At 53.5% G+C, this 27833-nt stretch overlaps 1 protein-coding gene across 1 annotated transcript; it reads left to right on the forward strand.

Moving 5' to 3' along the window:
- Positions 1-27654, forward strand: CCDC92B (coiled-coil domain containing 92B). Its single transcript, XM_033185103.1, has 4 exons — positions 1-249; positions 12749-12901; positions 18425-18472; positions 23477-27654. The coding sequence occupies exons 2-4, from the start codon at positions 12772-12774 to the stop codon at positions 24076-24078; spliced, it is 780 nt and encodes a 259-aa protein (XP_033040994.1). The 5' UTR covers positions 1-249; positions 12749-12771; the 3' UTR covers positions 24079-27654.
- The last annotated feature ends 179 nt before the right edge of the window (positions 27655-27833 follow it).

The following is a 27833-nucleotide window of genomic DNA, read 5'->3' on the forward strand; positions in this document are numbered from 1 at the left end:
GTTCGCCAGTTCCGGTCACGTTGCTGGCTGTTTACGCCTCAAGCCCGCCCCAGACCCCCCTTCGGCGCCCCCGAGCCCCCCGGAGCCCCGGCCCGACTGCCCCGCAGCCTCCCAGCAGCTGATGGCGCCGCAGCCAGGGCGGGCGCTGCAGATCCCCAGGCGCAGCTAGCGCGGGGGGAAGAGCGCCGCCCCCACCCAGCCCGGCCCGGACCCAGGGCCCCGCCGGCCGGTGGCTCCCAGGTCCCGAAGGTGAGGAGGCTGGTCGGTGGGCGTGGGGGGTGTGGGCGCCGGAGCGGCCCCAGTGGGGAGCAGCGCGGCCGAGCTCCAGCTCCCCCGGGAGGGCTGGCGCGGGGCTGGGCACCGCAGCGCGCGGGAGGCGGGCAGGACTCGCGGCGGGCTGCTGGCAGAAGTTGTCCTCCACCGCCCAGACCCGGGCCCTGCCTGGCGCTGACGGGCGTCCAGAGCGGCCCGAGGTCGAGCCCCACCACCACCCGCCACACACACCTTTCTTTCTGCTGCCTTTGCCCTCCTCTCTGTTATCTCGCTTCCCCGTCCTCCTTAGTCTCCACATCCCCCCCAACCCCTGCCTTCCTTGGGAGTCATATTGGAGGCATAATTAGGGCAGAACCTGAAGCCTGAAGGGGGTGAGGGGCTCGAGTTTCCCCATACACCCCATTCCCGTGTGACTGGATCCTCAGCTTTGCTGAGGCGGGGGTTTCTGAGAGCTTCAGTGCAGAGAGCAGCCAGAGTTGAGGGGTTCAGGGGAAGGGGCTCTGGAGTGGAGAGGACCACAAGGTCCCTGGGGGATGTGGCTCCACCACTGGCTAAGTGGCCCCACCTTGCAGACAGAATCCTAGACATTTGTCAAAGGCTGAATCCTTGTTCCAGACTCCAGTCCCCAGGAAAGCCAAGGATTTGGGGTTGGGGGACCAGCATACTTATTTTTTAATATGTGTATTTACTTGCCCTGGTGATTCCCAGTAAGACTCAATCCATTCTCCCTGTTACAGCAAAATTCATTATGGGCCTGTTCCTTGCAAGAGATTCCCAGAGACAAAGCCTTGCCCTCAGGAAGCATATGGCTTAGCACAGAAGCCAGGTGCATTCAGGCACATGCACGCGCGCACACACACACACACACACACAGAGGATGAAGACTTATGGCTTAGCACAGAAGCCAGGTGTGTGCAGGCACACGTGCACACACACACACACACAGAACAAAGAGTGATAATATGGCAGACTGTGGTGCTAGCTGCCACTCAGATTCCAACAAATTGCCTGGGGAACAGAGAGACAGGAGAGAGTCCTTCCATCTTGGTGGGGGATCAGGGATGGCTTCATGGTAAAAGTCACACCAGAGCAAGGCCCTGAAGGATGGATCAGGTTTCAAGAGGCAGAGATAAGGTGCATATAGTAAGCCAGGGGATGGTCTGGCTACCGGGCTACTGGAAGACTTTGTCATCAGAGCAGCAAGAGGTAGAATCCAAAAGAGGAGAAGAGCAACCTGCAGATGTGGACTGCTAAATGCAGGCTGATCTTCTCCTCTTTGGGATTCTCTTATGAGAGGCCATACATGCCAGGATGAGCACCCGGTGGAGTGCTTCTAGTTGCCAGGCACTGTAGTTGCGTATACTGAGCAAACTACTTTACCTTTCTAAGCCTGTCTCCTCATCGATAAAGTGGATACATTAATAGAATCTTCAACGTGGGGTTGTTGCCAAGATAAATGAGTTAATATATGTAAAATGCTAAGAACGGTACCAGTTACTTATTATTATAAGTATTATTACTTATGCATTGATGCTGTGTCCAAGAAAGGCTTCTTGAGTTCCTGCTCTGCTATTGCCTCAGGCCTCTGAGTCAGGCCATGAACAGGAATAATGACTAAGAAACATAAAGCTCGTGTTGATTATTTCTTTTGAGACCGAGTTTTGCTCTTATTGCCCAGGTTGGAGTGCAGTGGTGCGATCTCAACTCACTGCAACCTCCGCCTCCCAGGTTCAGATGACTCTCCTGGCTCAGCCTCCCGAGTAGCTGGTGCTACAGGTGCCCTCCATCATGCCCTGCTAATTTTTGTATTTTTAGTAGAGATGGGGTTTTGCCATGTTGGCCGGGATGGTCTCAAACTCCTGACCTCAGGTGATCCGCCCCCGTCGGCCTCCCAAAGTGCTGGGATTACACTCGTGAACCACTGCGCCCGGCCTGATTCATTTATTTGTTCACTTATTGCCATGCCTGTCCTATCCAATATACCTGCCCTGACTATAAGAATAATAAAAATAAGTCTAACAATCTCCTTTTTTTTTTTTTTTTTTGAGACGGAGTCTCGCTCTGTCGCCCAGGCTGGAGTGCAGTGGCCGGATCTCAGCTCACTGCAAGCTCCGCCTCCCGGGTTCACGCCATTCTCCTGCCTCAGCCTCCCGAGTAGCTGGGACTACAGGCGCCCGCCACCTCCCCGGCTAGTTTTTCGTATTTTTTAGTAGAGACGGGGTTTCACCGTGTTAGCCAGGATGGTCTTGATCTCCTGACCTCGTGATCCGCCCGTCTCGGCCTCCCAAAGTGCTGGGATTACAGGCTTGAGCCACCGCGCCCGGCCACATTCTCCTTAAAACAAGAAAACATACATACTTAAAGAATTTTAACAAAACGTGGCTGTTAAGAACAGCACAAAGATATTTGTTGACTTGATAAATATTTTCAGTCCCAAACAGAAAAGAAACACTAGGAAAAGCTGAAACTGGGACAAGAGAATCCATCAGTGAGTGAGGGGTGGCAGACAATGCAAAACCCAGGCAAGCAGGTCGCAAGAAGTGTGGAGTCTGGTTCTTCTCCCAGCAACCTCCTCTGCTTAAGGGAAAGAGAGGCGGCAGAGGCCGGGGAACCTTGAGCAGACGAAAAGGGTGTGGGGAAGGTGAGATTTAGATACCCAAGGAAAGACTAGACTACAAAAGAGGTTTTCAAACTGCTGCTTAGCAGGCCAGGTGCTGCGGCTCACACCTGTAATCCCAGCACTTTGGGAGGCTGAGGCAGGTGGATCACCTGAGGTCAGGAGTTCAAGACCAGCCTGGCCAACATGGCGAAAACCCGTCTCTACTAAAAATACAAAAAATAGCTGGGTGTGTTGGTGGGTGCCTGTAATTCCAGCTACTCGGGAGGCCGAGGCAGGAGAACTGCTTGAACCCAGGAGGCGGAGGTTGCAGTGAGCCAAGACTGAACCACTGCACTCTAGCCTGGGTGACAGAGGAGATTCCGTCTCAAAATAAAACAAACAAACACAAAACAAAACAAAACTGAAGCGGGGGAGAGAACTGCAGCTTCCCACTTGCCAAGTCGGTGGTAACTGGGTAGGAAAGTGAGTACCCAGAAGCTCCAAAGAGACAAGCAGGAAGAGAGAGCATTTTCAGGGATCAGGAGCCCAGACCTTAGGGAGTCCAAACTGTGCCAGGGTCAGAAGGTTCCTGAGCCTGACACTTTACCCGTGATTGGGGACCTGAGCATATAAGCCTTCTCCACCAACTTCCCCAAAGGGAAAAGTATTTGTAACTTTCAGACACATCAGAGACATGTTAAAAGTACTTGGAATTAACCCTATAAATTGTGAATCTTGTGTTAGGGTCTTTTTAATATTTTTGGTAACAATTTTTTTAAATGAATATTTTTTCATCAAGCTAGAAAGGCCAGGCACAGTGGCCCATGCCTGTAATCCCAGCACTTTGGGAGTCTGAGGCTAATGGATCACTTGAGGTCCGGAGTTCGAGACCAGCCTGGCCAACATGGCAAAACCCCATCTCTACTAAAAATATAAAAATTAGGCCGGGTGCAGTGGCTCAAGCCTGTAATCCCAGCACTTTGGGAGGCCGAGGCAGGCAGATCATGAGGTCAGGAGATCGAGAACATCCTAGCTAACATGGTGAAACCCCGTCTCTACTAAAAATACAAAAAATTAGCAGGGCATGGTGGCGGGCGCCTGTAGTTCAGCTACTCGGGAGGCTGAGGCAGGCGAATGGCATGAGCCCAGGAGGTGGAGCTTGCAGTGAGCCGAGATCGCGCCATTGCACTCCAACCTGGGCGACAGAGCGAGGCTACGTCTCAAAAAAAAAATATATATATATATATATACAAAAATTAGCCAGGCATGGTGGTGGGCGCCTGTAATCCCAGCTACTTGGGAGGCTGAGGCAGGAGAATCACTTGAATCAGGGAGGTGGAGGTTGCGGTGAGCCAAGATTGTGTCATTGCACTCCAGCCTGGGCAACAAGAGCAAAACTCCATCTTGAAAAAAAAAAAAAAAAGGAGGGGGACAAGGGGAAGGAAAAATTAACAGGAAAAAGAACTCAGAGAAGCAGAAGAAGGAGGGGAGCAGAAACAAGGCAGGCTCTGAGGTGCTCAGGACAGCAGACAGAGGAGTGTGACTCTCTTCCCCAAGCGTGTTAACTCAGGAGGCTAGACATCTAGTACTGTGTTGGGGGGAAAGATGGAACTGAGAGCTCCAGCCCTTCAGCTACTGTTACTGACCTGGGCCAAGTCCTCAGGCATGAGCTTCTGAAGCCCAGATGTTCCAGGACTGCATTGATGATGGGAAAATCGGATGTTTTCCTGGCTTGGGCCTTCTGAAGTAGTGCCTGCAACTCCCCAGCTAGACAGAGAGATTTTTGTTGTCACTGGTTCCCTTCCCCACTCTATCTCCCATCCTCCCCCAAACAAACTAAACAATCATGTCTAAGAGAGAATATTTGCCAAGATCGTTTGTGACCCAAATTTCCGCCCTGAGAAAAGCAGCCTGCCTAGTTGGAAGCAAATCCTCAAGTCGTTCTGGGAAAGCACAGAAACAGCTGGTTGGCTCAGCCTCTCACCGGTGGCCAGGGTCCAGTCTCCAGAGCTGTGTGGGAAGGGCTTTTACTCTTCAGAAACATTTGCATTTCAGTGGCTGGGAACAGACATTTTCTCTTTCTCTCTTTATCCTAAGCACAGGCCCACACACCCACCTTCATCCTACAGGTGTGCGCACAGCAGACATAGCATCGAGAGAATCGAGAAACACAGGTACTCCTTGAGACACACACGCAGGCTCAGGCACACACACAGATACGCAAGCACACAAACCCCGACAAAGACTCACAGTTGCATAGACACGCAGCTCACCTGTTTCTCCTGAGTTATGCACCAGTGTATTATTATGTTTTATTCTATCTTTTTTTTTTTTTTTTTTTTTGAGACAGGATCTCACTCTGTCAGCCAAGCTGGAATGCAGTGGTGCAGTCATGGCTCACTGGAGCCTCAACCTTCTGGGCTCAAGCAATCCTCCCACCTCAGCCTCCCGAGTAGCTGGGACCACAGGCACACGCCACCCCGCCCAGATAATTTTTGTATCTTTAGTAGAGACAGGGTTTCACCGTGTTGTCCAGGCTGGTCTCAGACTGCTGGGCACAAAGAAGATCTGCCCACCTCTGCCTCCCAAAGTTCTAGGATTATAGGCATGAGCCCCTGAGCCTGGCTGCACCAGTATACTGGCCTGCCTACGAGACATCTAGTTCTCCTTGTCTGAGGTCTTTTGGGCATATCACACCTAACACATGACAACTTGATCTTACTTTGTGTAAATCTGCTTCTCCACCAGTCTACCCCATCCCCACAAATTCACTCACTCTAAAGATATTTACTGAATACTTCCTGTTTGCCACATACTGTGCTAGGTACTAAGAACAGGAGGAACCAAAGCAATGTCCTTCATCTCAGTTGCTAACAATCTGGCAGGGGAAACAGACAAGAAACAAAAATTAGGGGCTGGGTGCAGGAGCTCATGCCTGTAATCCCAGTACTTTGGGAGACTGAGGTGGGTGGATCACGAGGTCAGGAGTTCGAGACCAGCCTGGCCAACACGGTGAAACCCCGTCTCTACTAAAAACACAAAAATTAGCCAGGTGTGGTGGCGTATGCCTGCAGTCCCAGCTACTCGGGAGGCTGAGACAGGAGATTGACTTGAACCCGGGAAGCGGAGGTTGCGGTGAGCCGAGATCGTACCATTGCACTCAAGCCTGGGCAACAGAGCCAGACTCCATCTCAAAAAAATAAAAATAAATAAATAAATAAAAATAAAAATTTAATATATTCATGTGGTAATACATTCATGGAAGAAGAAATCATGCAGATTAGGGGAATGGAGGGTAACAAAAGATTCTACTTTAAATTGGGTGATGAGAGAAATCCCTGATGAGCTGACATTTGGAGAGTCCTGAATGAAGGAGGGGACTAGGCCCTGAGGAGGTCTTGGTGAAGGGCAATCCTAGCAGAGGGGACAGCATATACAAAGTCCCCAAGGCAAGCGTGTGCTGGGCACATTCAGGAAGCAGCAAGGAGGTCGGAGTGGCTGGGGTGGAACCAGCAGGATGAGGACAGAGGGAGCCAGGGCAGACTGTGCAAGGCTCAGAAGAACTTTGAGTTTGTTCTGAAGTGTGATGGAAAGCCACACAGAGGGTTTTGAGTGGGGTATGGGGAGACATGATCAGACTTATATTTGTTTTTGTTTTTGTTTTGAGACGGAGTCTCACTCTGTCGCCCAAGTTGGAGTGCAGCGGTGCAATCACGGCTCACTGCAACTTCTGTCTCCTGGGTTCAAGAGATTCTCCTGCCTCAGCCTTCCAAGTAGCTGGGACTACAGGCATGCGCCACTATGCCTGGCTAAGTTTTGTATTTTTCTTTTTTTTTTTTTTGAGACAGAGTCTTGCTCTGTCGCCCAGGCTGGAGCACAGTGGTGCCATCTCAGCTCACTGCAAGCTCCGCCTCCTGGGTTCATGCCATTCTACTGCCCAGCTAATTTTTGTATTTTCAGTAGAGACAGTATTTCAGCATGTTGGCCAGGCTGGTCTCGATCTCTTGACCTCAAGTGATCAGCCTGCCTCGGCCTCCCAAAGTGCTGAGATTACAGGCATAAACCACTTGCCCAGCCTCAGGGTTTTTCCTAATTAGGTCAGGCCCACCCAGAATAATCTCCATTTTGATTAAATCAAAGTCAACTGATTGGAGGCCTTACTTACATCTGCAGAATCCCTTCACCTTTGTGTATAGCCTAATCACAGGGGTGAGATCTGTCGTACGCACAGGCCCACCCACACTCAAGCAGAGCACCTGCATACCAGAGCCTGGGAATCTTGGGGACCGTCTTAGAACTCTGCCTGTCACAAGGCATCAGCCTAAAACTTCCTCAAAGAGAACTTTCCTCACCTCAAACCTAAAGTAGGTTCCCCTCTTTATTCTTTCACATTACCTTGTAGGTCTCTTTGATGGCCCTTATCACAGATTGTTTTTTTTTTTTTTTTTTGAGACAGAGTCTTGCTCTATCCCCCAAGCTGGAGTGCAGTGGCATGACCTCTGCTCACTGCAATCTCCCCCTCCAGGGTTCAAGCCATTCTCCTGCCTCAGCCTCCTGAGTAGCTGGGACTACAGGCGTGCATCACCACAACCAACTAATTTTTGTGTTTTCAGTAGAGACGGGGGTTTCACCATGTTAGTCAGGCTGGTCTCGAACTCCTGACCTCGTGATCCACCCGGCTCGGCCTCCCAAAGTGCTGGGATTACAGGCGTGAGCCACCACGCCCCTCCTACATTTCTCTATTTTATCTATCTATCCATCTATCTGTCTGTCTATCTATCTATCTATCTATCTATCTATCTATCATCTGTCTATCTATCCTTCTATTTGAGATGAGTCTTGCTCTGTAGCCTAGGCCGGAGTGCAGTAGCGTGATCTCGGCTCACTGCAAGCTCCGCCTCCCAGGTTCACGCCATTCTCCTGCCTCAGCCTCCGGAATTACTGGGACTACAGGCACCCACCACCACGCGCAGCTAATTTTTTGTATTTTTAGTAGAGACAGGGTTTCATCGTGTTGGCCAGGATGGCCTCGATCTCTTACCTCGTGATCCACCCACCTTGACCTCCCAAAGTGCTGGGATTACAGGCGTGAACCACCTCGCCCAGACTTATTTATTTTTATTTTTCTTTTTTTGGGATGGAGTCTCGCTCTGTTGCCAGGCTGGAGTGCAGTGGCACAATCTCCGCTCACTGCAACCTCTGACTCCCTAGTTCAAACCATTCTCCTGCCTCAGCCTCCCGAGTAGCTGGGACTACAGGCACGCACCACCACACCCAGCTAATTTTTGTTATTTTTAGTACAAACGGGGTTTCAGCATGTTGGCCAGGATGATCTCGATCTCCTGACCTCGTGATCCACCCACCTTGACCTCCCAAAGTGCTGGGATTACATGTGTGAGCAACTGCACCTGGCCTGAATATTTATTTTAGACAGAGTCTCACTGTGTTGCCCAGGCTGGAGTGCAGTGGTTTGATCTCAGTTCATTGCAACCTCTGCACCCTGGGTTCAAGCGATTCTGCCGTGTCAGCCTCCCGAGTAGCTGGGACTTCAGGTGCACACCACCATGCCTGGCTGATTTTTGTATTTTTAGTAGAGATGGGGTTTCACCATATTGGTCAGCCTGGTCTCCTGACCTCAGGTGATCCACCCGCCTTGGCCTCCCAAAGTGCTGGGATTACAGGCGTGAGCCACTGTGCCAGACCTTACAGTTCTTATCTCATTTAATCCTTACAGCTATCCTAGGACGGCAGGATTTGCAGCCCCATCTTACAGGGGGAAGGAAAATGGCTCAGAGAGGTTAATTTTCATGCCAAAATCACACAGCAGGTAATTGAAAGAACCACAACTCAGCTGGGTCCAGTGGCTCATGCCTGTAATCCCAGCACTTTGGGAGACCAAGGTGGGAGGATTGCTTGAGGCCCGGAGGTGGACACCAGCCTGGGCAATAAAGTGAGACCCTGTCTCTACAAAAAATTTTAAAAATTAGCCAGGCATGGTGGCGGTCACTTGTAGTCTTTAGCTACTTGGGAGGATGAGGTGGAAGGATTGCTTAAGCCAGGAGTCTGAGGTTGCAGTGAGCTATGATCGCCCCACTGCACTCCGGCCTGGGTGACAGATTCAAACCTAGGTCTGTTCCCAGTGTAAACATCGGTGTAAGTATTGGGAACCTTCTCTGGATTCGAAAGACTTGGTTGGAGAATTAACTCTGTCACCACTTACTGAGCACGTGAAGTGGCACAAGAGCCTTTTTCTGTGAACTGGGGTGGTAATACCTGCTGAAGTGTGGTTGGCAGAAGTAAGATCATGTGTATGTTTCCTGAACATGGCAGATGGTCAGCACATGGAGCCAGCGATCCCCACGGGCCAAAGGGCCACTCCTTGCTGAAATGAAAGGCCTATTTGGATGGCCGGGCGCGGTGGCTCACGCCTGTAATCCCAGCACTTCGGGAGGCCAAGGCAGGCAGATCACAAGGTCAGGAGATCGAGACCATCCTGCATAACATGGTGAAACCTTGTCTGTACTAAAAATACAAAAAATTAGCCGGGTGTGGTGGCGGGCGCCTGTAGTCCCAGCTACTCGGGAGGCTGAGGCAGGAGAATGGCATGAACCCAGGAGGCGGAGCTTGCAGTGAGCTGAGATCTCACCACTGCACTCCAGCCTGGGCAACAGAGTGAGACTCCGTCTCAAAAAAAAAAAAGTTAGAAAGGCGGCCAGGTGCAGTGGCTCACACTTGTAATCCCAGCACTTTGGGAGGCTGAGGCGGGCAGATCACGAAGTCAGGAGATCGAGACCATCCTGGCTAACATGGTGAAACACAGTCTCTACTAAAAATACAAAAAAAAAAAAAAAAAATTAGCCAGGCTTGGTGGCAGGCACCCTATAGTCCCAGCTAGTCAGGAGGCTGAGGCAGGAGAATGGCGTGAACCCGGGAGGTGGAGCTTGCAGTGAGCTGAGATCCTGCCACTGCACTTCAGCCTGAGCGACAGAGTGAGACTCCGTCTCAAAAAAAAAAAAAGGGCCTATTTAGTTGGATTAGAGGGTCAGGGGAATACCAGAGAAAGGGGTCCAGAGAAAGGAGTGTCCCGGGGATGGGAGTTCCCAGGGGGGACCTGCTCAGTGTGACCCCACAAATGAAAATACAGATTTTCCGAGTCTTACATGGAATCTAGTCTGGAGGGGACCATTTGGTGAACAGAATCATTCATCTTACTGGCCTGTCTCTCCCACTGCCGAGGACATTTCCGGGGCAGGTGAAGGCAGGTTCCTCAAAACCTTAGGGAGTCCTTGGCTGAGAAACCGGGAGCTCTGAGTCCTGGGCTCCAGTGTTTGCTGTCTGCCTCTGCTTGTCCAAGATGCTGATTATGACACAAGAGATTCATCGGGAAGGGGGCGGAGCCAGAAGAACCAGAGCTGGAAAGCCAGGCCATCATTAGCGTTCAGGGATGCGTGCCTCTCATCCGTCACTGCAACTCAAGGTTCCACCATGGGAGTGCCTGCATGGGTCTCTTTTCCCCCTCTCCTATTCCTCTTTTTTATTGTATTTATTTATTTATATTTATTTATTTATTTATTTTTTGAGACAGAGTCTTGCTCTGTTGCCCAGGCTGCAGTACAGTGGTGCAATCTTGACTCACTGCAGCCTCCACCTCCCGGGTTCAAGCAATCCTTGTGCCTCAGCCTCCCGAGTAGCTGAGATTACAGGGACCTGTGCCACCACGCCCAGCTAATTTTTGTATTTTTAGTAGAGACGGGGTTTCACCATGTCAGTCAGGCTGGTCTCGAACTCCTGACCTCAAGCAATCTGCCCACCTTGGCCTCCAAAAGGGCTGGGATTACAGGCATGAACCACCGAGTCTGGCCTATTTATATATTTTTAGAGATGATATCTCACTTTGTTGCCCAGGCTGGTCTCAAACTCCCGGACTCAAGCCGTCTTCCCACCTCAGCTTCTCAAAGTGCTCGGATTACAGGCGTGAGCCACCACGCCCAGCCTCCTCCCATTTCTCTTTTTTTTTTCTCAGGCAGAGTCTCGCCATGTCACTCAGGCTAGAATCCAGTGGCACAACCTTGGCTCACTGTATCCTCCGCCTCCCGGGTTCAAATGACTCTCCTGCCTCAGCCTCCCGAGTAACTGGGATTACAGGGGTGCGCCACCAGGCCTGGCTAATTTTTGTATTTTTAATAGAGATGGCGTTTGACCATGTTGGGCAGGCTGGTCTCCAACTCCTGACCTCAAGTGATCTCTCCGCCTTGGCCTCCCAGAGTGCTGGGATTACATGAGTAAGCCAACACGCCCAGCCTGTTTCTCTTTTATTTACTTATGTATTTATTTAGAGACAGAGTCTTACCTCGCCCAGGCTGAAGTGCAGTGGCATGATCTCAGCTCACTGCAACCTCCGCCTCCTGGGTTCAAGCCATTCTCCTGCCTCAGTGAGTAGCAGCTGGGATTACAAGTACGTGCCACCATGCCTGGCTAACTTTTGTATTTGGAGTAGAGACAGGGTTTCACCATGTTGGCCAGGCTGGTCTCAAACTCCTGACCTCAGGTGATCCACCCACCTCAGCCTCCCAAAGTGCTGGGATTACAGGTATGAGTCACCACGCTGGCGCCTTTTTTTTTTTTTTTTTTTTGAGATGGAATCTTGCTCTGTAGCCCAGGCTGGAGTGCAGTGGCATGATCTCAGCTCACTGCAACCTCCGCCTCCCCGTCCCAATTCAAGCAATTCTCCTGCCTCAGTCTCCCAAGTAGCTGGAATTACAGGCATGTGCCACCATACTCAGCTAATTTTTGTCTTTTTAGTAGAAATGGGGTTTCACCATGTTGGCCAGGCTGGTCTTGAACTCCTGACCTTATGATCCACCTGCCTTGGGCTCCCAAAGTGCTGGGATTACAGGTGTGAGCCACTATGCCAGGCCCACCTTTCTCTTTCACAAAGGGACTCCACCACCTGCCTTCAGCCCAGAGTCAGTTTTAGTGAAACATTCACCAGGTCTTCCTCCACTGCCACTTGGAGGAGCCCGGAGCCCTGGACTGTGGTTAAGTTGAAGTGGAGTTGAACTAAAGGAGAATAATATTCAGAACAGCCATGTAGCCCTTGGGCTGAGATACTGTGGGACATCAGAGCTGGAAGAGACTCTAGGGTTCACTCACTCCACATCTCCCTCATTTTACCCCTGAGAAAACTGAGAGCCCACAGAGTGCGAGGGCTCACCCACGTCACACTGCTGGAGGGGAAGAGCAGGCTAGAACCCAGGTTCTGTCTCTCTACTGACTTTGCCACTCCATTTGTTTTCCTGTTTGAGAAGCAAGAGGCTAAAGTTATATGGGCCTGGGTGCAGTAGCTCACGCCTGTCATCCCAGCACTCTGTGAGGCCGAGGCGGGTGGATCGCCTGAGGTCAGGAGTTCAAGACCTGCCTGGCCAACATGGTGAAACTCCGTCTCTACTAAAAATACAAAATTTAACTAGGCATTGTGGCAGGCACCTGTAGTCCCAGGTACTCAGGAGGCCGAGAAAGGAGAATTGCTTGAACCCGGGAGGTGGAGCTTGCAGTGAGCCGAGATCGTGCCACTGCGCTCCAACCTGTGTGACAGGAGCAAGACTCCATCTCAAAAAAACAGTTACATGGGAGCAGGAGAAGGAAGCCATCGCCCTCTGGTTCTCCAACTGTTAAATGGGAATAATGATGCTTTCCTGCCAACTCCCCTGCTTTTTCATGAAGCCTGAATGAGGGAAGAGTGGGGAGGTGACAGCAGTGGCAGAATCATCTTCCTGGTGGCAACAGGACCCAGCGCGGAGGAGACGGTGAAATTGCTGAGGGCGGGCAGCACAGATGGGCTCAGAAGAGGTGGGTTCACCTTGTTGTCCTCCCTAGGTGGGGCCCAGGCCTGGGTTGCCATGGATACCGTGTCCCTGGAGCATCAGATCCAGAGCGTGCAGCGCCACATCAGCTTCCTGAAAAAGGAGCAGATGGCCCTGCTGCGAGACCTGCACCTGGAGATCCTGAGGCTGCAGAAACGCTGTTCAGGTGAGGCCGAGAGAGGCGGCCGGACGGGTGAGGAGGGGCTGCTGTCATCATCACAGCCACGGTCTCTGGGCTGTGCCCACCAGCAGCCCCCATGAGCCTCACACGGCACCAATTCCGCTGCCTCTTTTTCTGAATAAGGAAACTGGGACTTGGGGAGGTGAGATGGACAGAGAAGTTGGAAAAGTTCTAGAAACACCTGAGAGTTCCAGGGCAAAGAGCTCTGGTTAGGGCCTGGCGCGGTGGCTCATGCCTGTAATCCCAGCACTCTGGGAGGCCGAGGCGGGCGGATCACGAGGTCAGGAGATCAAGACCATCCTGGACAACATGGTGAAATCCCATCTCTACTAAAATACAAAAAATTAACCGGGTATGGTGGCGGGTGCCTGTAGTCCCAGCTACTCAGAAGGCTGAGGCAGAGGAATCGCTTGAAGCCAGGAGGCAGAGGTTGCAGTGAGCTGAGATCATGCCACTGCACTCCAGCCTGGGCGACAGAGCAAGACTGGTTAGGTAGTGGAGGACTCCTAGGAACCAATTCCCAGAGGTTCCCACCCTTTCCAAGTCACTGTTCACCAAGCAATTCCCAGCCCTTGGTCTAGCTAGGGAGACAAACAGGTCAACTAGTGATATTAAGGTAGAGCAGAAATCAAGCAGGAGCTCCTGGGGAGGAGCATGTCCAGCTTGAGGAGCAGGTGCTGAAGGAGGAGGGCCAGCGTCCGAGGCTCCCCAGAGGAGAAATGCTTCAACTCCCTGGAGGCTGCAAAGCATGTGGACATGCCCAGATATCACATAGGAAAGAAAGCGTTCCAGATGAAGGGAAGAGCACGGCAGAAGCTCGGAAGCCAAAAGCTCACGGAAGGTTCTAGTTGATAAAGCAGCACTTAAAGGAGACTGATAAGAAATCCAACTGGAGGCTGGGCGTGGTGGCTCACACCTATAATCCCAGCACTTTGGGAGGCGGAGGTGGGTGGATCACCTGAGGTCAGAAGTTTGAGACCAGCCTGGCCAACATGGAGAAACACTGTCTCTACTAAAAATACAAAAATTAGCCCAGCGTGGTGGCGCATGCCTGTAATCCCAGTTACTAAGGAGGCTGAGAATTGTTTGAACCCAGGAGGCGGAGGTTGCAGTGAGCCAAGATTGCGCCACTGCACTCCAGCCTGGGCAACAGAGCAAGACTCCATCTCAAAAAAAAGAAAAAGAAAGAAAAGAAATCCAGCTGGAGCCAAAGTGTGGAAGACCTTGACAAACATCATGACCACCAAGGAGTCCTCCTGGGTAGTGGGGAGCCACAGAAAGTTTTTGAGCAGCTGAGTGCTGCCTGATCAGCATTATCCTGCATTAAGAAACTCAGTCTGGGCCGGGTGTGGTGGCTGATGCCTGTAATCCCAGCACTTTGGGAGGCTGAGGCGGGCGGATCACCTGAGGTCAGGAGTTCAAGATCAGCCTAGCCAACATGGCAAAACCCCGTCTCTACTAAAAATACAAAAAATTAGCCAGGCGTAGGGGTGCACGCCTGTAATCCCAGCTACTCAGAAGGCTGAGGCAGGAGACTTGCTTGAACCCAGGAGGTAGAGGTTGCAGTGAGCCGAGATCATGCCATTGCACTGCAGCCTGGGCTACAAAGTGAGACTCCGTCTAAAACAAAAACAGAAAGGAAACTCAGTCTGGCAGTTGTATGGAAGCTGAACTGGTGGGAGAGGGAGGTAGGGAGACCAGCAGAGGTGATGAATATTCCAGGGGACGGATGAAGAGGGGTAGAATGGGGGCGACCCGTGGGAGGTAGGGTGAAGGAAAGGACTTGCCTGCTGAAAGGATTTGTGAGCAGAGCAGAGGGAGGCACCAAGGATGAAGTGAAATCCCAGGCCTGGCCTCTGCTGTTGGACTTGGGGCCTCAGCTGCCTGGGCCCCCCAGAGGCTTGGCTCTGGTCCGAGTGCTCACTGAGGCCACGTCTCCACATGCACACTTTGGAGCCAGTGACTCACAGACCGTCTCAGCTGGGAGAGCCTGGCCTCTTCGTGGTACCTATTTAGGTAAACCAAGGCCCAGAGAAAGAGTCACACAATATGTCAGTGGTGGAGGGAAGATGACAACCCAGAGCTCCAGACTCGCAGCCCTACGTGCCTCTGCAGCTTTCTGGACATTCTCTCCCCAAGATGCTCAGACTTCAACTTCCCTTCCAGCACCTGCTCCTGGGAGCTCCCCACTGCCCAGGGAAACTTTTGAGTCCCAAACGATCTGAGTGGTTCACCTGACTTCCTACACTGTGACATGAGAAGCTAATAGTCCTGCCGGGTGCAGTGGCTCACACCTGTAATCTCAGCACTTTGGGAGGCTGAGGCGGGCGGATCACCTGAGGTCAGGAGTTCAAGACCAGCCTGACCAACATGGAGAAACCCTGTCTCTACTAAAAATACAAAATTAGCCAGGCGTGGTGGCGCATGCCTGGAATCCCAGCTACTTGGGAGGCTGAGGCAGGAGAATCGCTTGAATCTGGGAGGAGGCGGAGGATGTGGTGAGCCGAGATCGCGCCATTGTGCTCCACCCTGGGCAACAAGAGTGAAACTCTGTCTCAAAAAAAAAAAAAAAAAAAAGACGAAGACGCCAGTGGTCCTGACTCAGCCATCGCAGCTTCCAAAGGCTCCACAGACAGGGTCAGCCACACATTCTCATCTCCCCTGAAGACTGGATGGGAGCAGAGGCCAGCGTCGGGGACAAGAACGGCCCAAGTATCTCACCCCTGCCTGATGCCACCTTTTCACTGCAATAACAAAATTAGAAGAGGAAACCGTAAGACGCCATAGCAACTCCTCTCGTTTCTTTCTCTTTTACCCAATTCTGAGAACTTGTGGTCCCTCCTTTTAGGACACAGGCCAGATACATGGAGGAGGCAGGAACAGAGTGCCCTCACCCACGCCACCCTTCTCAGATGGGTATGGGCCTGAAACCTCTTGGTTTTTTTTTTTTATTGCTATTATTTTTCATTTTTGAGACAGAGTCTTGCTCTGTCGCCCAGGCTGGAGTATAGTGGCGCGATCTCAGCTCACTGCAACCTCTGCCTCCTGGGTTCAAGCGATTCTCCTGCCTCAGCCTCCCAAGTAGCTGGGATTACAGGTGCCCGCCACCATGACTGGCTAATTGTTGTATTTTTATTAGAGGTGGGGTTTCACCATGTTGGCCAGGCTGGTCTTGAACTTCTGACCTCAGATGATCTGCCCACCTTGGCCTCCCAAAGTGCTGGGATTACAGGCGTGAGCCACCGCGCCCGGCCACCTCTTGGTTATTGATTAAGGAGATAAAAATAACTGGCCCAGGCCACAGCAGCCACTCTTGAGGCTGAAATGACTGAATAAGGCCTTTCCCCCAAGAAGGAGGTGACGAGAATGGAGAAGATAAGGGGAAAGAGATTAAAGAGGGACCCAGGGCTGGGAGGGGGTTGGGAGAGGGGAGAGGCTAGTGTAGGAGCCTAAGGGACAGGCTGCCCAGGGAGCTGGCTGAGGATGGGTGAGGACTCAGAATGAAGGGCTTGAGAGGTGGGTGTGTTCTGGGGTGGCGAAGCAGCCTGATTGATGACAAGAACTACTCACAGGCGTTCAGCACCAACTCAGCCCTTGGCCAAGCCTACTGTTTATTTTTTCTCATTTAATCCTTGGACAGTCCCTTGGAGAAGAAGTGCTATTGTGCCCCCATTCTCTAGATGAGAAAACTGAGGCTCAGAGAAGTGCCGTTACTGGCCCAAGGTCACACAGCATATCTGACCTCACGCCATGCTCACGTGTAGCCCAGCTGAGATTTTTATCACCCTACCCCCAAGTCCTGTGTTTAAAGGCTGAAGAGAAACCACCCACAGGGAGTTAATGGCACAGCCAAGGTATCTCCGCTCCCAAATCGCTGAAATTAGGCCAAGGTCCCTGGGCTACATCACAAGGCCCTGGAGGAGAGGCCAAGTTGGTCCCAGGAAGCCCTGGAGGTAGAGGCATCAGAGTCCTCACAGGGGCCCCAGGGAACAGGTTCAGACTCTGGTCACAGCAGAAGGCTCAGGCACCCTGAGCTGCCTGTCTCCTAGCAACAACCGGCCTCCCCAGAGAAGGCACCTCTGGCAAAGCCCTGGGTCTCTGGCAGAGCCGGTGAGGGCAGTGAGGAGGAGGGGCAGAGGGGTCACAAGGCCCCTGAAGGCGCTTCTGGGTGGTAGTCCCAGAGATGCGCCGCCTTCCTCCCCCGACCCCCGGTTCACACCTCCTCCCCGTGGGCACCAGACTGTGTCCCTGCGGGTGTACACAGGTGCCCCTGAGTCAGTCTGCATCACAGGCAGCTGCGGCTTCTGGCTTCCTTCTGCCCTTGTACCAGTTCTTGAGCCCTGGTGGAGTCGGGGGAGTGGGGGTGGGGCTGGAAAAATTATCAAACTCACCTGAGCTGAGAAGTGGAGTTTGGGGGGCACTAAGGAATGGAGACTGGGGGGACAGGCAGGCAGAGTGGTGATGGCTGGGCTGCAGCACCCAGGAGGAAACGGCTCCTGCACCAGTACCCTTGAGTGGCTCCTAGCCTGCCCGCCCCATCCCCTCAATGCCAATCCAGGCCCCCATCACTAGACGGCACTGTCCTCCTCGAAGCCCCTCCCTGCCGTGGGGAATATGATGGAACTGGGGCTTGGGAAGGGGCAGCGCTGATGTTCAGATAATAACACAGGCTCGGCCGGGCGCGGTGGCTCAAGCCTGTAATCCCAGCACTTTGGGAGGCCGAGACGGGCGGATCATGAGGTCAGGAGATCGAGACCATCCTGGCTAACACGGTGAAACCCCGTCTCTACTAAAAAATACAAAAACTAGCCGGGCGAGGTGGCGGGCGCCTGTAGTCCCAGCTACTCGGGAGGCTGAGGCAGGAGAATGGCGTAAACCCGCGAGGCGGAGCTTGCAGTGAGCTGAGATCTGGCCACTGCACTCCAGTCCGGGCGACAGAGCGAGACTCCGCCTCAAAAAAAAAAAAAAAAAAATAACACAGGCTCGACGGTACTGGCTATCAAAATAGCGAAAAGCAAGTGTCCAGATGGGTAAGTAGCCACTGCCCTGAGCCTGCCTCCGGTGCCAAGCAGTTCTGGACACTCCAGCAGCCATCAGCTAAACACGAAAGGGTCAAAGCCCTGCACAGCAAGGGTCCTCCAGAACTGCTCTGATTGGCTGGCATATCACTCCAGGAAGGGCAGATAGTCCCCCAGCCCCGAAACAAGCCAGGCTCTTCAGTCCCATGAGGGGTGAACTAAACTCCAAACCCAGGCTTAAAGCTTGAGCTGGGAAGATTTCTGAGCTTGGAGTCAAGCTGGCCAGGTTCAGGATATGCCCTGGACACATCTCTTCATCTCTTCCCCTGGCAAGGTTGTGGTAAAATAGTACGGGAGTGGCTTCTAAAGATTCTTATTGCCACTTTTACTGAGCTGTTATTCCATGATTTCTCTCACTCTCACACACACACACACACACACACACACACACACACACACACAAACTGCCTTTTCTTTTCTTTCCCCCCAGAACTGACTCATGACCTGGAAATGAGAGAGGCCCAATCTCACCAGCAAGGTAAGAGAAGGACCACTGGTGGGGAAGTGGCGTGGGACCCAACACTAGAGTTTTTCCCAGCCCTTAGTAGGACCCAAGCCTTCTCTGTCCCCAGCCTAGACTTGGGGACAGTCACTCCTTGGCTGGTGAGCAGAGTACAGGATGTCAGCCACACCTGCCCAGTGGATGACACTGTGAAATGCCTTGTGCAGTGAACAACCTGCACCACCTCAGTTGGATGACCTGGTGCAGTGAACAGCCTGCACCACCACACATAGTACCCTCTATCCATGTCTCTGTCCAAAGTGAGAAAAGAAAAGCAGGAAGGAGATGGTAATGTGGCTTTACTTCCCCTTAGCCTGCTTAATTCCTTGCTGTGACCCACCTCCCCAGTCCTTCCCATCCTTGCACAAGTGATCACATGGTCAGTGTCAAGATTCACTGAACTGTGGCCAGGCGCGGTGGCTCACGCCTGTCATTCCAGCACTTTGGGAGGCGGAGGCGGGCGGATTATGAGGTCAGGAGATCAAGACCATCCTGGCTAACATGGTGAAACCCTGTCTCTACTAAAAAAACTAGCTGGGCATGGTGGCGGGCGCCGGTAGTCCCAGCTACTCGGGAGGCTGAGGCAGGAGAATGGCATGAACCCAGGAGGCGGAGCTTGCAGTGAGCTGAGATCCAGCCACTGCACTCCAGCCTGGGCAACAGAGCAAGACTCCGTCTCAAAAAAAAAAAAAAAAAAAAGATTCACTGAACTGAGTGATCACAGGCCAAGTGTCAAGATACATGACAGGATGGGCTCCTTGACTTCAAGGAACTTGGTCTATATGAGAAAGGAAACACCCACATTAGTAAATCCTGCATTTTACAAAAGCGTGGCTTCTTGCTGTTGTAGAAATTCCACTAAAATATTTGTTTACAGAATATTACTTCACCCATAAAATGGCGGTGGGGGGGGGGGCTGGGGGACTTCAATGGGTGTAGACTTTTAATTTTGCATGATTAAAAAGTTCTAAAGATCTGTTGCACACCAACATGAATAGACTTAACAGTACTGAACGGTACTCCTACAAATGGTTAAGATGCTAAATTTTGTCATGTTTTTGCCCCACAATTAATTCTTTAAATTGCATTGTTGAGATCTTTATCATCAGATTATAAGACCTCAGAACTAGAACTGAGTGTTACCCATTGTCTCTGAAGTACAAGACGCGTTACCTGACTTGGAGGGACAGAGTAATTTTTTTTTGGCTGGATTGCAGTGGGATGATCTTGGCTCACTGCAACCTCCACCTCCTGGGTTCAAGTGATTCTCCTGCTGCAGCCTCCCAAGTAGCTGAGACTACAGGTGCACACCACTACCCACCGTCTAATTTTTTGTATTTTTTAGTAGAGATGGGGTTTCACTATGTTGGCCAGGCTGGTCTCAAACTCCTGACCTCAGGTGATCCACCCACCTCAGCCTCACAAAGTGCTGGAATTACAGGTGTGAGCCACCGAGCTGAGCCAGGACACAGTATTTAATTAAAAATGAATCACAAAGCCAGGTGTGGTAGCTCACGCCTGTAATCCCAAGACTTTAGGAGACCAAAGTAGGACATAATCACTTGAGCCCAAGAGTTCAAGACCAGCCTGGACAAAATAGTGAGACTGTCTCTACCATTTTAAAAAAATATTTTAAAAGGCCAGGTGCGATGGCTCACTCCTGTAATCCCAGCACTTTGGGAGGCCAAGGCGGGCAGATCATGAGGTCAGGAGATCGAGACCATCCCAGCTAACATCGTGAAATCCCGTCTCTACTAAAAAATACACAAAACTAGCCAAGTGTGGTGGTGGGAGCCTGTAGTCCCAGCTGCTCGGGAGGCTGAGGCAGGAGAATGGCGTGAACCTGGGAGGTGGAGCTTGCAGTGAGCCGAGATGGCACCACTGCACTCCAGCCTGGGCGACAGAGCGAGACTCCGTCTAAAAAAAAACAAAAAACAAAAATTTTAAAAATGTTAAAAGGAATCATAAAAATATTCTTTCTTGGCCAGAAGAGTTCTTAAGAACAGTCTCTTCCATATTGATGTGTTGCTTATAGATGAAGTGCTACAGGCTGGACGTTTAAGCTATGATGTTAGGGACCCTAGAACCTGCTTTATGTATTCGTGCATGAAGATCAGCTAGGGATCATCTAGACACTTACGAACTTGGACTAATTCTGCCCACTTTAGAGGACAACCACGGGCAACTTCTTGGTGCCCAGATGGCTGGAGGAAGGCAGCACACACCCCAGACACTAGATTAGGACAGTTCTGTAACAAAGCCAGTTTCACCCCATTTACTGTCCTTTGTCTGAAAGGGCTTTTGAGATCACCTGGGCCCAAGCCACTGCCCCAGTGTCCTCATTTTTATCTTTTTTTTTTTTTTGGAGACAGGGTCTCATACTGTGTCACCTAGGCTGGCGTGTCATGGCGCCATCTCTGCTCACTGCAACCTCTGCCTCCTAGGCAGGCTCAAGAGATCCCTCCACCTCAACCTCGAGATTAGCTGGTACGACAAACACGTGCCACCATACCCAGCTTTTTTGTAGAGATGGGGTTTCGTCATGTTACCCAGGCTGGTCTCCTGAGCTCAAGCAATTTCCCCCCCTCAGCCTCCCAAAGTGCTAAGATTACAGGTGTGAGCCACTGTGCCTGGCCTATCTTCTCTTTCAATGGGCTTTGAGATCTCTTTCTTTTTTTAGAGACAGGGTCTTGCTCTGTTGTCCAGGCTGTAGTGTGCAGTAGCATAATCGTAGCTCACTGCAGCTTTGTACTCCTGGGCTCAAGAGATCCTCCCGCCTCAGCCCTCCCCTGAGTCACTGGGATGAGTATGCCAACCCACTGGGCTTAAGAACTTTCTTTGTGCTCTTTTTTTTTTTTTTTTTTGAGATGGAGTCTTGCTCTGTCGCCCCAGCTGGAGTGCAGTGGCGCGATCTCAGCTCACAGCAACCTCTGCCTCCCGGGGTCAACCAATTCTCCTAGTTCAGCCTCCCAAGTAGCTGGGATTATAGGCGCACGCTACCATACCCAGCTAATTTTTGTATTTTTAGTAGAGACGGGGGTTTCACTATGCTGGCCAGGCTGGTCTCGAACTCTTGACCTCGTGATCCACCCACCTTGGCCTCCCAGAGTGCGGGGATTACGGACATGAGCCACTGTACCCGACCCTCTTTGTCCTCCTATCACTTGGTGATTTTCATCTTTTCAGGGTCACTTTTTGCCACTTTCGGCTGCCTACGTCCCTACACTCACCTGTGCCAAGTCCTAGGATATGGTCCTGCTGAGGTAGAGCTTCCAGGAGGCAGGGGTCCTCAACTCACGCTGCACACGAGAACTACCTGGGAAGATTTGAGCAACACCAGTTCCCAGGTCCGACTCCAGGGATGCTGGTTCAATTGGTCTTCCGTAGTGCCCAGGAAACAGCATTTTTTAAAGCTCTCTGGGTGGTTCCAGTGTCTCTCCAACCTGCTGCAGTGGCAAAGGCCAACAATAAACAAGTAAACAAAAAATGACAAACATGTGGCCAGGCAGGGTGACTCACACCTATAATCCCAACACATTGTGAGGCTGAGGCAGGAGGACTGCCTGAACCCAGGAGTTCGAGACCAGCCCAGGCAACATGGCAAACCCTCATCTCTACAAAAAATGTGCATGCCTATGGTCCCAGCTCCTGGGAAGACCGAGGTGGGAGAATTACTTGAGCCCAGTGATAGAGGCTGCAGTGAGCTATTCCACTGCCCACCAGCCTGGCAACAGAGGGAGACTTTGTCTCAACAACAACAACAACAACAACAAAAAAAGGCCGGGCGTGGTGGCTCACGCCTGTAATCTCAGCACTTTGGGAGGCCGAGGCGGGTGGATCACAAGGTCAGGAGTTGGAGACCAGCCAGGCCAATATGCTGAAACCCTGTCTCTAAAAACAAAAAAATAAATTAGCCAGGTATGGTGGCAGGTGCCTGTAGTCCCAGCTACTCAGGAGGCTGAGGCAGAAGAATCACTTAAACCCAGGAGGCAGAGCTGCAGTGAGCCAAGATCACGCCACTGCACTCCAGCCTGGGCAAGACTGACTCCGTCTCAAAAAAAAAAAAATGTGAGAAATGGTCTATGGAGGAAACAAGGACACTGACTCCCTTCCTGTGCACACTCGCAGCTCTTTCCGTCTCTTGCTCTCTGGGCTTTTACACAAGCTGTTCCCTCCGTCTGCAGCATCCTTCTCTTCTGTCTTCACTACTTAACTACTGTTTATCCTTGTCACAGCATTGACTTTCCACATGTCACATTTGCAACCTCACACTTATTTGTGATTATTTATCATGTCTCTCCCACTATGCAGTAAGCTTCACGGAGACCGTTTTATTATAAGCCTTGTCTCCAATACCTAACACAGGGCACAAAGTCAGGGCTCCACAAATTATCTGTGGAATGAATAAAGGGCCAGGAATGGGTTTGCACTTAAGCTGAAACCTGAAGAATTAGAGGCGAGGCCAAACAGTGTAGAACAGGTAGGAGGGCAGAACAAGGCAGGCCACTGAGCCAACGGGTGGGGAAGGAGGGGGAGCGCGGTAGGATGTGTAGGTGGGGACGTGGGGAGGAGTGGGGCTTTGTTTTGGTTTTTTCTTCTCTTACTGAGACGGAATCTCGCTTTGTCACCCAGGCTGGAGTGCAGTGGCGGGATCTCAGCTCACTGCAACCTCCACCTCCCGGGTTCAAGCGAGTATCCTGCCTCAGCCTCCTGAATAGCTGGGATTACAGGCGCCCACCACCACCATGCCCGGCTAATTTTTGTATTTTTAGTACAGACGGGGTTTCACCATGTTGGCCAGGCTGGTCTCGAACTCCTGACCTCAAGTGATCCGCTCACCTCGAACTCCCAAAGTGCTGGCATTGCAGAAGTGAGCCCCCGCGCCCGGCCTGGGGGGTTTGTTACACGGAGGGCTGAGCCGTGCAGGTTCTGTTCCAAGCCAGGCGGAGACCGTCACCTCTGGCCTCTGCTCCGTTCCAGAGGCGGCGTCACGGGAGCTGGAGAGCAAGTGCCGCGCGCTGGAGTCGCAGCTGGAGGCGAGGGCCGCGGCCAACGCGGAGCTGCGGCGGGAGGTGGCACAGCGCGAGGCTCTGGTGTCCGCGCTGCGCTGCAGCCTGCGCACCGAGGAGCGCCGCTTCCTGGAGGAGCTGCGCCGCCGCAGCCACCGCGCCACCGTGCTGGGCACCGAGCTGCAGAAGCACACCGAGGCGGCCGCCTACCTCTCCTGGCAGCTGCATGCGGCGCGCCAGAGACTGCAGGCCCCGCGCCCGGGTCCCGGGGCCGCAGCCGAGCCCCGGCTACGCCGCCGCGCACCGCGGGCCCGCCGCCCGCCTGCTGCCCACGAGGCCGCCGCCAAGGGCCCCGGCCGGGACTGGGCCGCCTGGGACCGCGGGGCCGATGCCCTGGACGACGCCGACCCGATGCCCGACCCCGCGCTCTTCCTCCGCAGCGCACGGAGGCCGCTGCGGCCCAGTGTCCGCAGCCCGCGCCAGCCGCCTCCGCAGGAGCCCCCGGACCGCGCCGGTCCGCAGCCCGCGCCCAGCCCGCCCTGCCCGCCCAGCGCGCCCGGGGACCCGGAGTAGGCGCGAGGCTGGCCTGGGTGACGCGGGGCGGACGGGGAGGGCCAGCCAGGGACGCAGCTCGGGCCCCGCAGACAGGTCCAGGGGGCGGAGGACAGCCGCCCCTCCTCCAGGAAGCGGGGCGAGGCGGCCCCGGCTTCCCCCAAACCCCCGAACCGCCAGCCTTTTGTACTTCCCGACGTTTCCAAAGCTTCGAGCCTTCTCCTCGCGCGAGAGCTCCTCCGCGGGGCCGAGCGGGCACCTTCTCTACCGAGAGGACTCGCAGTCCCGATCCTGGCCTGGTCCCACCTGCCAGCGAGGCAGGAGGGACGGGGGCTACGCCCTGCCCCGGGGAAGCCGACAATCCTTGGTGGGGCGGGGAGGGCTGGCCTGGCCTACGGAAAAGTGTGCAGAGTGGCATTGACGCCCCAGGCCCCCCAGCTCCCCCCGCCTCCCCCACCCCCAGGCCGACGCCCTTCCCGCCAAGCCTTCTTCCTCTCCAGGAGAGGCCCGGGCTAGGGGCTGGTCCTTCTACCCCCACCCCGACCCTGCCGATAGGTCCTTGCAGGTGAGCACGGAACACTTTAGAAGACACGTCCTCGCAGAACCTCTGGTGGGAAAAGTGCGCCTGATGGAAGCGTAACTTCTGGAAGGTGGCATCCATAGGCCCTGAGAGAGGATTACAGAACCTCCTGGGTGGCCGGACTTGCTCTAGAGCCGTCTCCAGCTCAGCTCTTCCCGAGTCCGCCACCCCCCTGGGTATGCGGGGACTGGGAGCTGTGCTGGGGAAGGGAGATGACAGGCCTGCTGGCAGCCAGGCTTCCCGAAGGCAGGAGCTGTCTTCCCCCGCAGGAGGTAGCCCCAGGGGTTTTCCTAGTCCTGTTTATTGGTGCTAATTTTGCTCGGCTTCCTAATCAGCTGGCTGCATCCAGAGACAAGAAGAAGAGGGCCTTGGCCGGGCGCGGTGGCTCACGCCTGTAATCCCAGCACTTTGGGAGACCGAGGTGGGCGGATCACCTGAGGTCAGGAGTTCGAGACCAGCCTGGCCAACATGGTGAAACCCCGTCTCTACTAAAAAATACAAAAAAAATTAGCCGGGCGCGGTGGTGTGCGCCTGTAATTCCAGCTACTCGGGAGGCTGAGGCAGGAGAATCGCTTGAACCTGGGAGGCGGAGGTTCCGGTGAGCCGAGATTACACCACTGCACTCCACCTGGGCAACAAGAGCAAAACTCCGTCTCAAAAACGAAAAAAAGAAGGAGGGCCTGGCTTCTTGGAAGTGGCAGCTACTGATGGGAGTTTGGGTTTGGGTTTGCTGGGGGGATGGTGGGAGCACAGGTTAGTCCCCATCCTGGCCCCCTCCACAGATGCCCCTGAGCCTGTCAGAATCTGGCAGTGGCGGGCTGCTCAGTTCCCTGCTGTCTAGCCTGGGGAATGGCGACGTGGAAAGGGGAAAGCTCCACCTCCTAACACCCGTCTCCTAAGCTCCCCTGACACCACCAAAGGCAGGAAGGACGGTTTCAGCGCAGCTGCTTGCCCCTACCCCCAGCCCAGCCTAGAAGGAAACACAAACCCCTCTAGCCCATGCCATCCTCCTGTGTGGGTCCTGCATCAAGTCCTAAGTGCCTGTGAGGTCTTCCAGGGCCTTCGAGGGGAGGACGTGGGGCAGGGAGAGTCCTTTACCTCCCTCACAGACACCCCTTTCCTGACAGGTCCTGACCCTGGCTGAGGCCACACATTCTGTGTCACGCAGGGTTCTGGGAGGTGAGCAGAGTCAAGCTCTAGGGGTGACAAGCTCTTCTCTCATCACAGCCCCATGAAGGGGGGGAGTCCCCGATCACACCCCCCTTCCCTCCATTTGTTAGAGGGAGCAGGAAATTGGCAAGAAGTAGAGACCAGTGAGCGAGCAGACTCAGGGCCAAGCAATGTGCGGCTCTCCCAGCTGACCCCACCTGGGACTGCCCAGACCACTGAGCAATAACCACGCCTGGTCTGGGGTGTCCAGCTCCTGGGATTCAGATGGCTGAGGTTGGGGCACCCTTGGGACAGCGCTCTCCAGTCTAGCTTGGGTCACGAAGGTGGCCTGGGGTCCTTGCTTTGCCTGCCCCCACCTCTACCCTCTACTCGTCCTGCAGTTGCGCCTGTGCCATCTCTGCCCCCCCTCAAGTGTGTGTAACTCACTGCACCCCTATTCTGTCCTCCTCCCTGTCAGAACCTGTCTGTGTGTGAGGGCCTCACTCCTCTTTCGGAGGTGCCCAGAGGACCGTGGGAAGGAGGGCTAAAGTCTCTTTCCAGAGGAGCCCACACAGGCCCTCATCTCCCACAACCACACTTTTGGGGTGAACAGGGTGACTTTGTTAGGTCAATTCTTCTGCAGAGATGGTGAAGTACTTTATTTGCCCACCCACCCACTAAAAGCCATAGCTCCATCTGCCTGTCCTCCCCCAGCTCTATAGCAATAGCCCCGTTCCCCTTCCCTCCTGGGCATCCAAGGTGTCCAGCTGGGGGCCGCCACCGCACTCTGGCCCCAGGGATCTTCCAGTGGCCTCCCTGCCTCTCCCGAAGTGACTCCATCAGCGCCACCCAACTCCCATCCCTCTTCCAGCAACCACTGGAAGGTGCTTGGAGATCCCCAGATGAAAGGTTCTGGGTGCTGGGGCAGCTGACTCACTGACTCAGCTGAGGTGCCTGGGAAAGGAAATAAGGCAAGCTGGGGGAGCATCTGTGGCAGACACATGGTTCCAATTTCACAGCAATTCCCCTCCTCGCCCTCCTGCAAATAATGGAGACTTCCCTCCACCCACCTGCACAGAAGCCTCTGTGCAGCAGAATGAGACTGGGAGCTGGAGTCAGTGGTCTGCTCTTGGCCTCAGGGGCCCAACACTCCTCAGCTTCAGGGCCCTGGAGAGGCCCCACCCTCCCTGGGTCTGGCTTGAGAGCCCACCTGGCCAAAGGGAAGCCTCCCACCGCCATGCACTCGCCGCCCCTGGAATGTCTTGGTGACTAAGAAGGGAAAGGATTGTATTTCTCTCCTCTGCTGCACGAATCCTCATTGGGAGAGACAGTGTGTTGAAGAGGACACTCAGGGTCCCTAGGTGAAGCTCCTGCCACACCTCACGTGTGGACAGCTCCAGGACAGACAGCTGCAGGCAGGGACCTCCCCCTGCTCTGGAAATCAGCCAGGGAGCACTGGGCAGTGCAGTTTGAGGCTCTGTACCCCTGGCCCCCGCAGCCCAGCCACAGCACCCTCTAGCTTGGGGGACTAGTCCGGGGTCAAAAAGGGTAGCCCTTCCCCATATAAGCAGTAGGATGGCGTCCCCCCTGGTGGAGAGAGGAAGGAGGCCTAGAGGGTGTGGGGCAGCTTCTCCTCAGCGTGGGGAGCCAGGGGTCTCCAAGCACCTTCTCCTGGACATGCCAGCCTTGAATGGGGGGCGCGCAGGGCTTCAGACCCACCTGGCAGGAGCCCTGCTCCAAATTCTCTGTTGGCTGCGCTTTTGAATCCAATGCTTTTCAGAGTGTATTCACTCGCCCACAGAAATAGAGCCCTGTGCTTTAGGGGTGACTGTCATATGCCTTATTCTTAATAAAATCTCTGAAAAACATGTGAGTCCAAAAATCTCTTACATTGAGCACTCGGCCCCACCACACCTCGGTCTTGCAGGTGTGGGAAGAGCATGTGGAGGAGCCGGGAGGTGGTTCAGAGTCAGCCAGTGGGTACGATGAGACCAGGAGCTGAGACTCTGGGGTCCCCTCAGTAGATAAGCCTCAGATCGGCCAGGCA

Source organism: Trachypithecus francoisi, unplaced genomic scaffold, assembly GCF_009764315.1.
Source record: "Trachypithecus francoisi isolate TF-2019V2 unplaced genomic scaffold, Tfra_2.0 Lachesis_group20, whole genome shotgun sequence".
Classification (NCBI taxonomy): Eukaryota; Metazoa; Chordata; class Mammalia; order Primates; family Cercopithecidae; genus Trachypithecus; species Trachypithecus francoisi.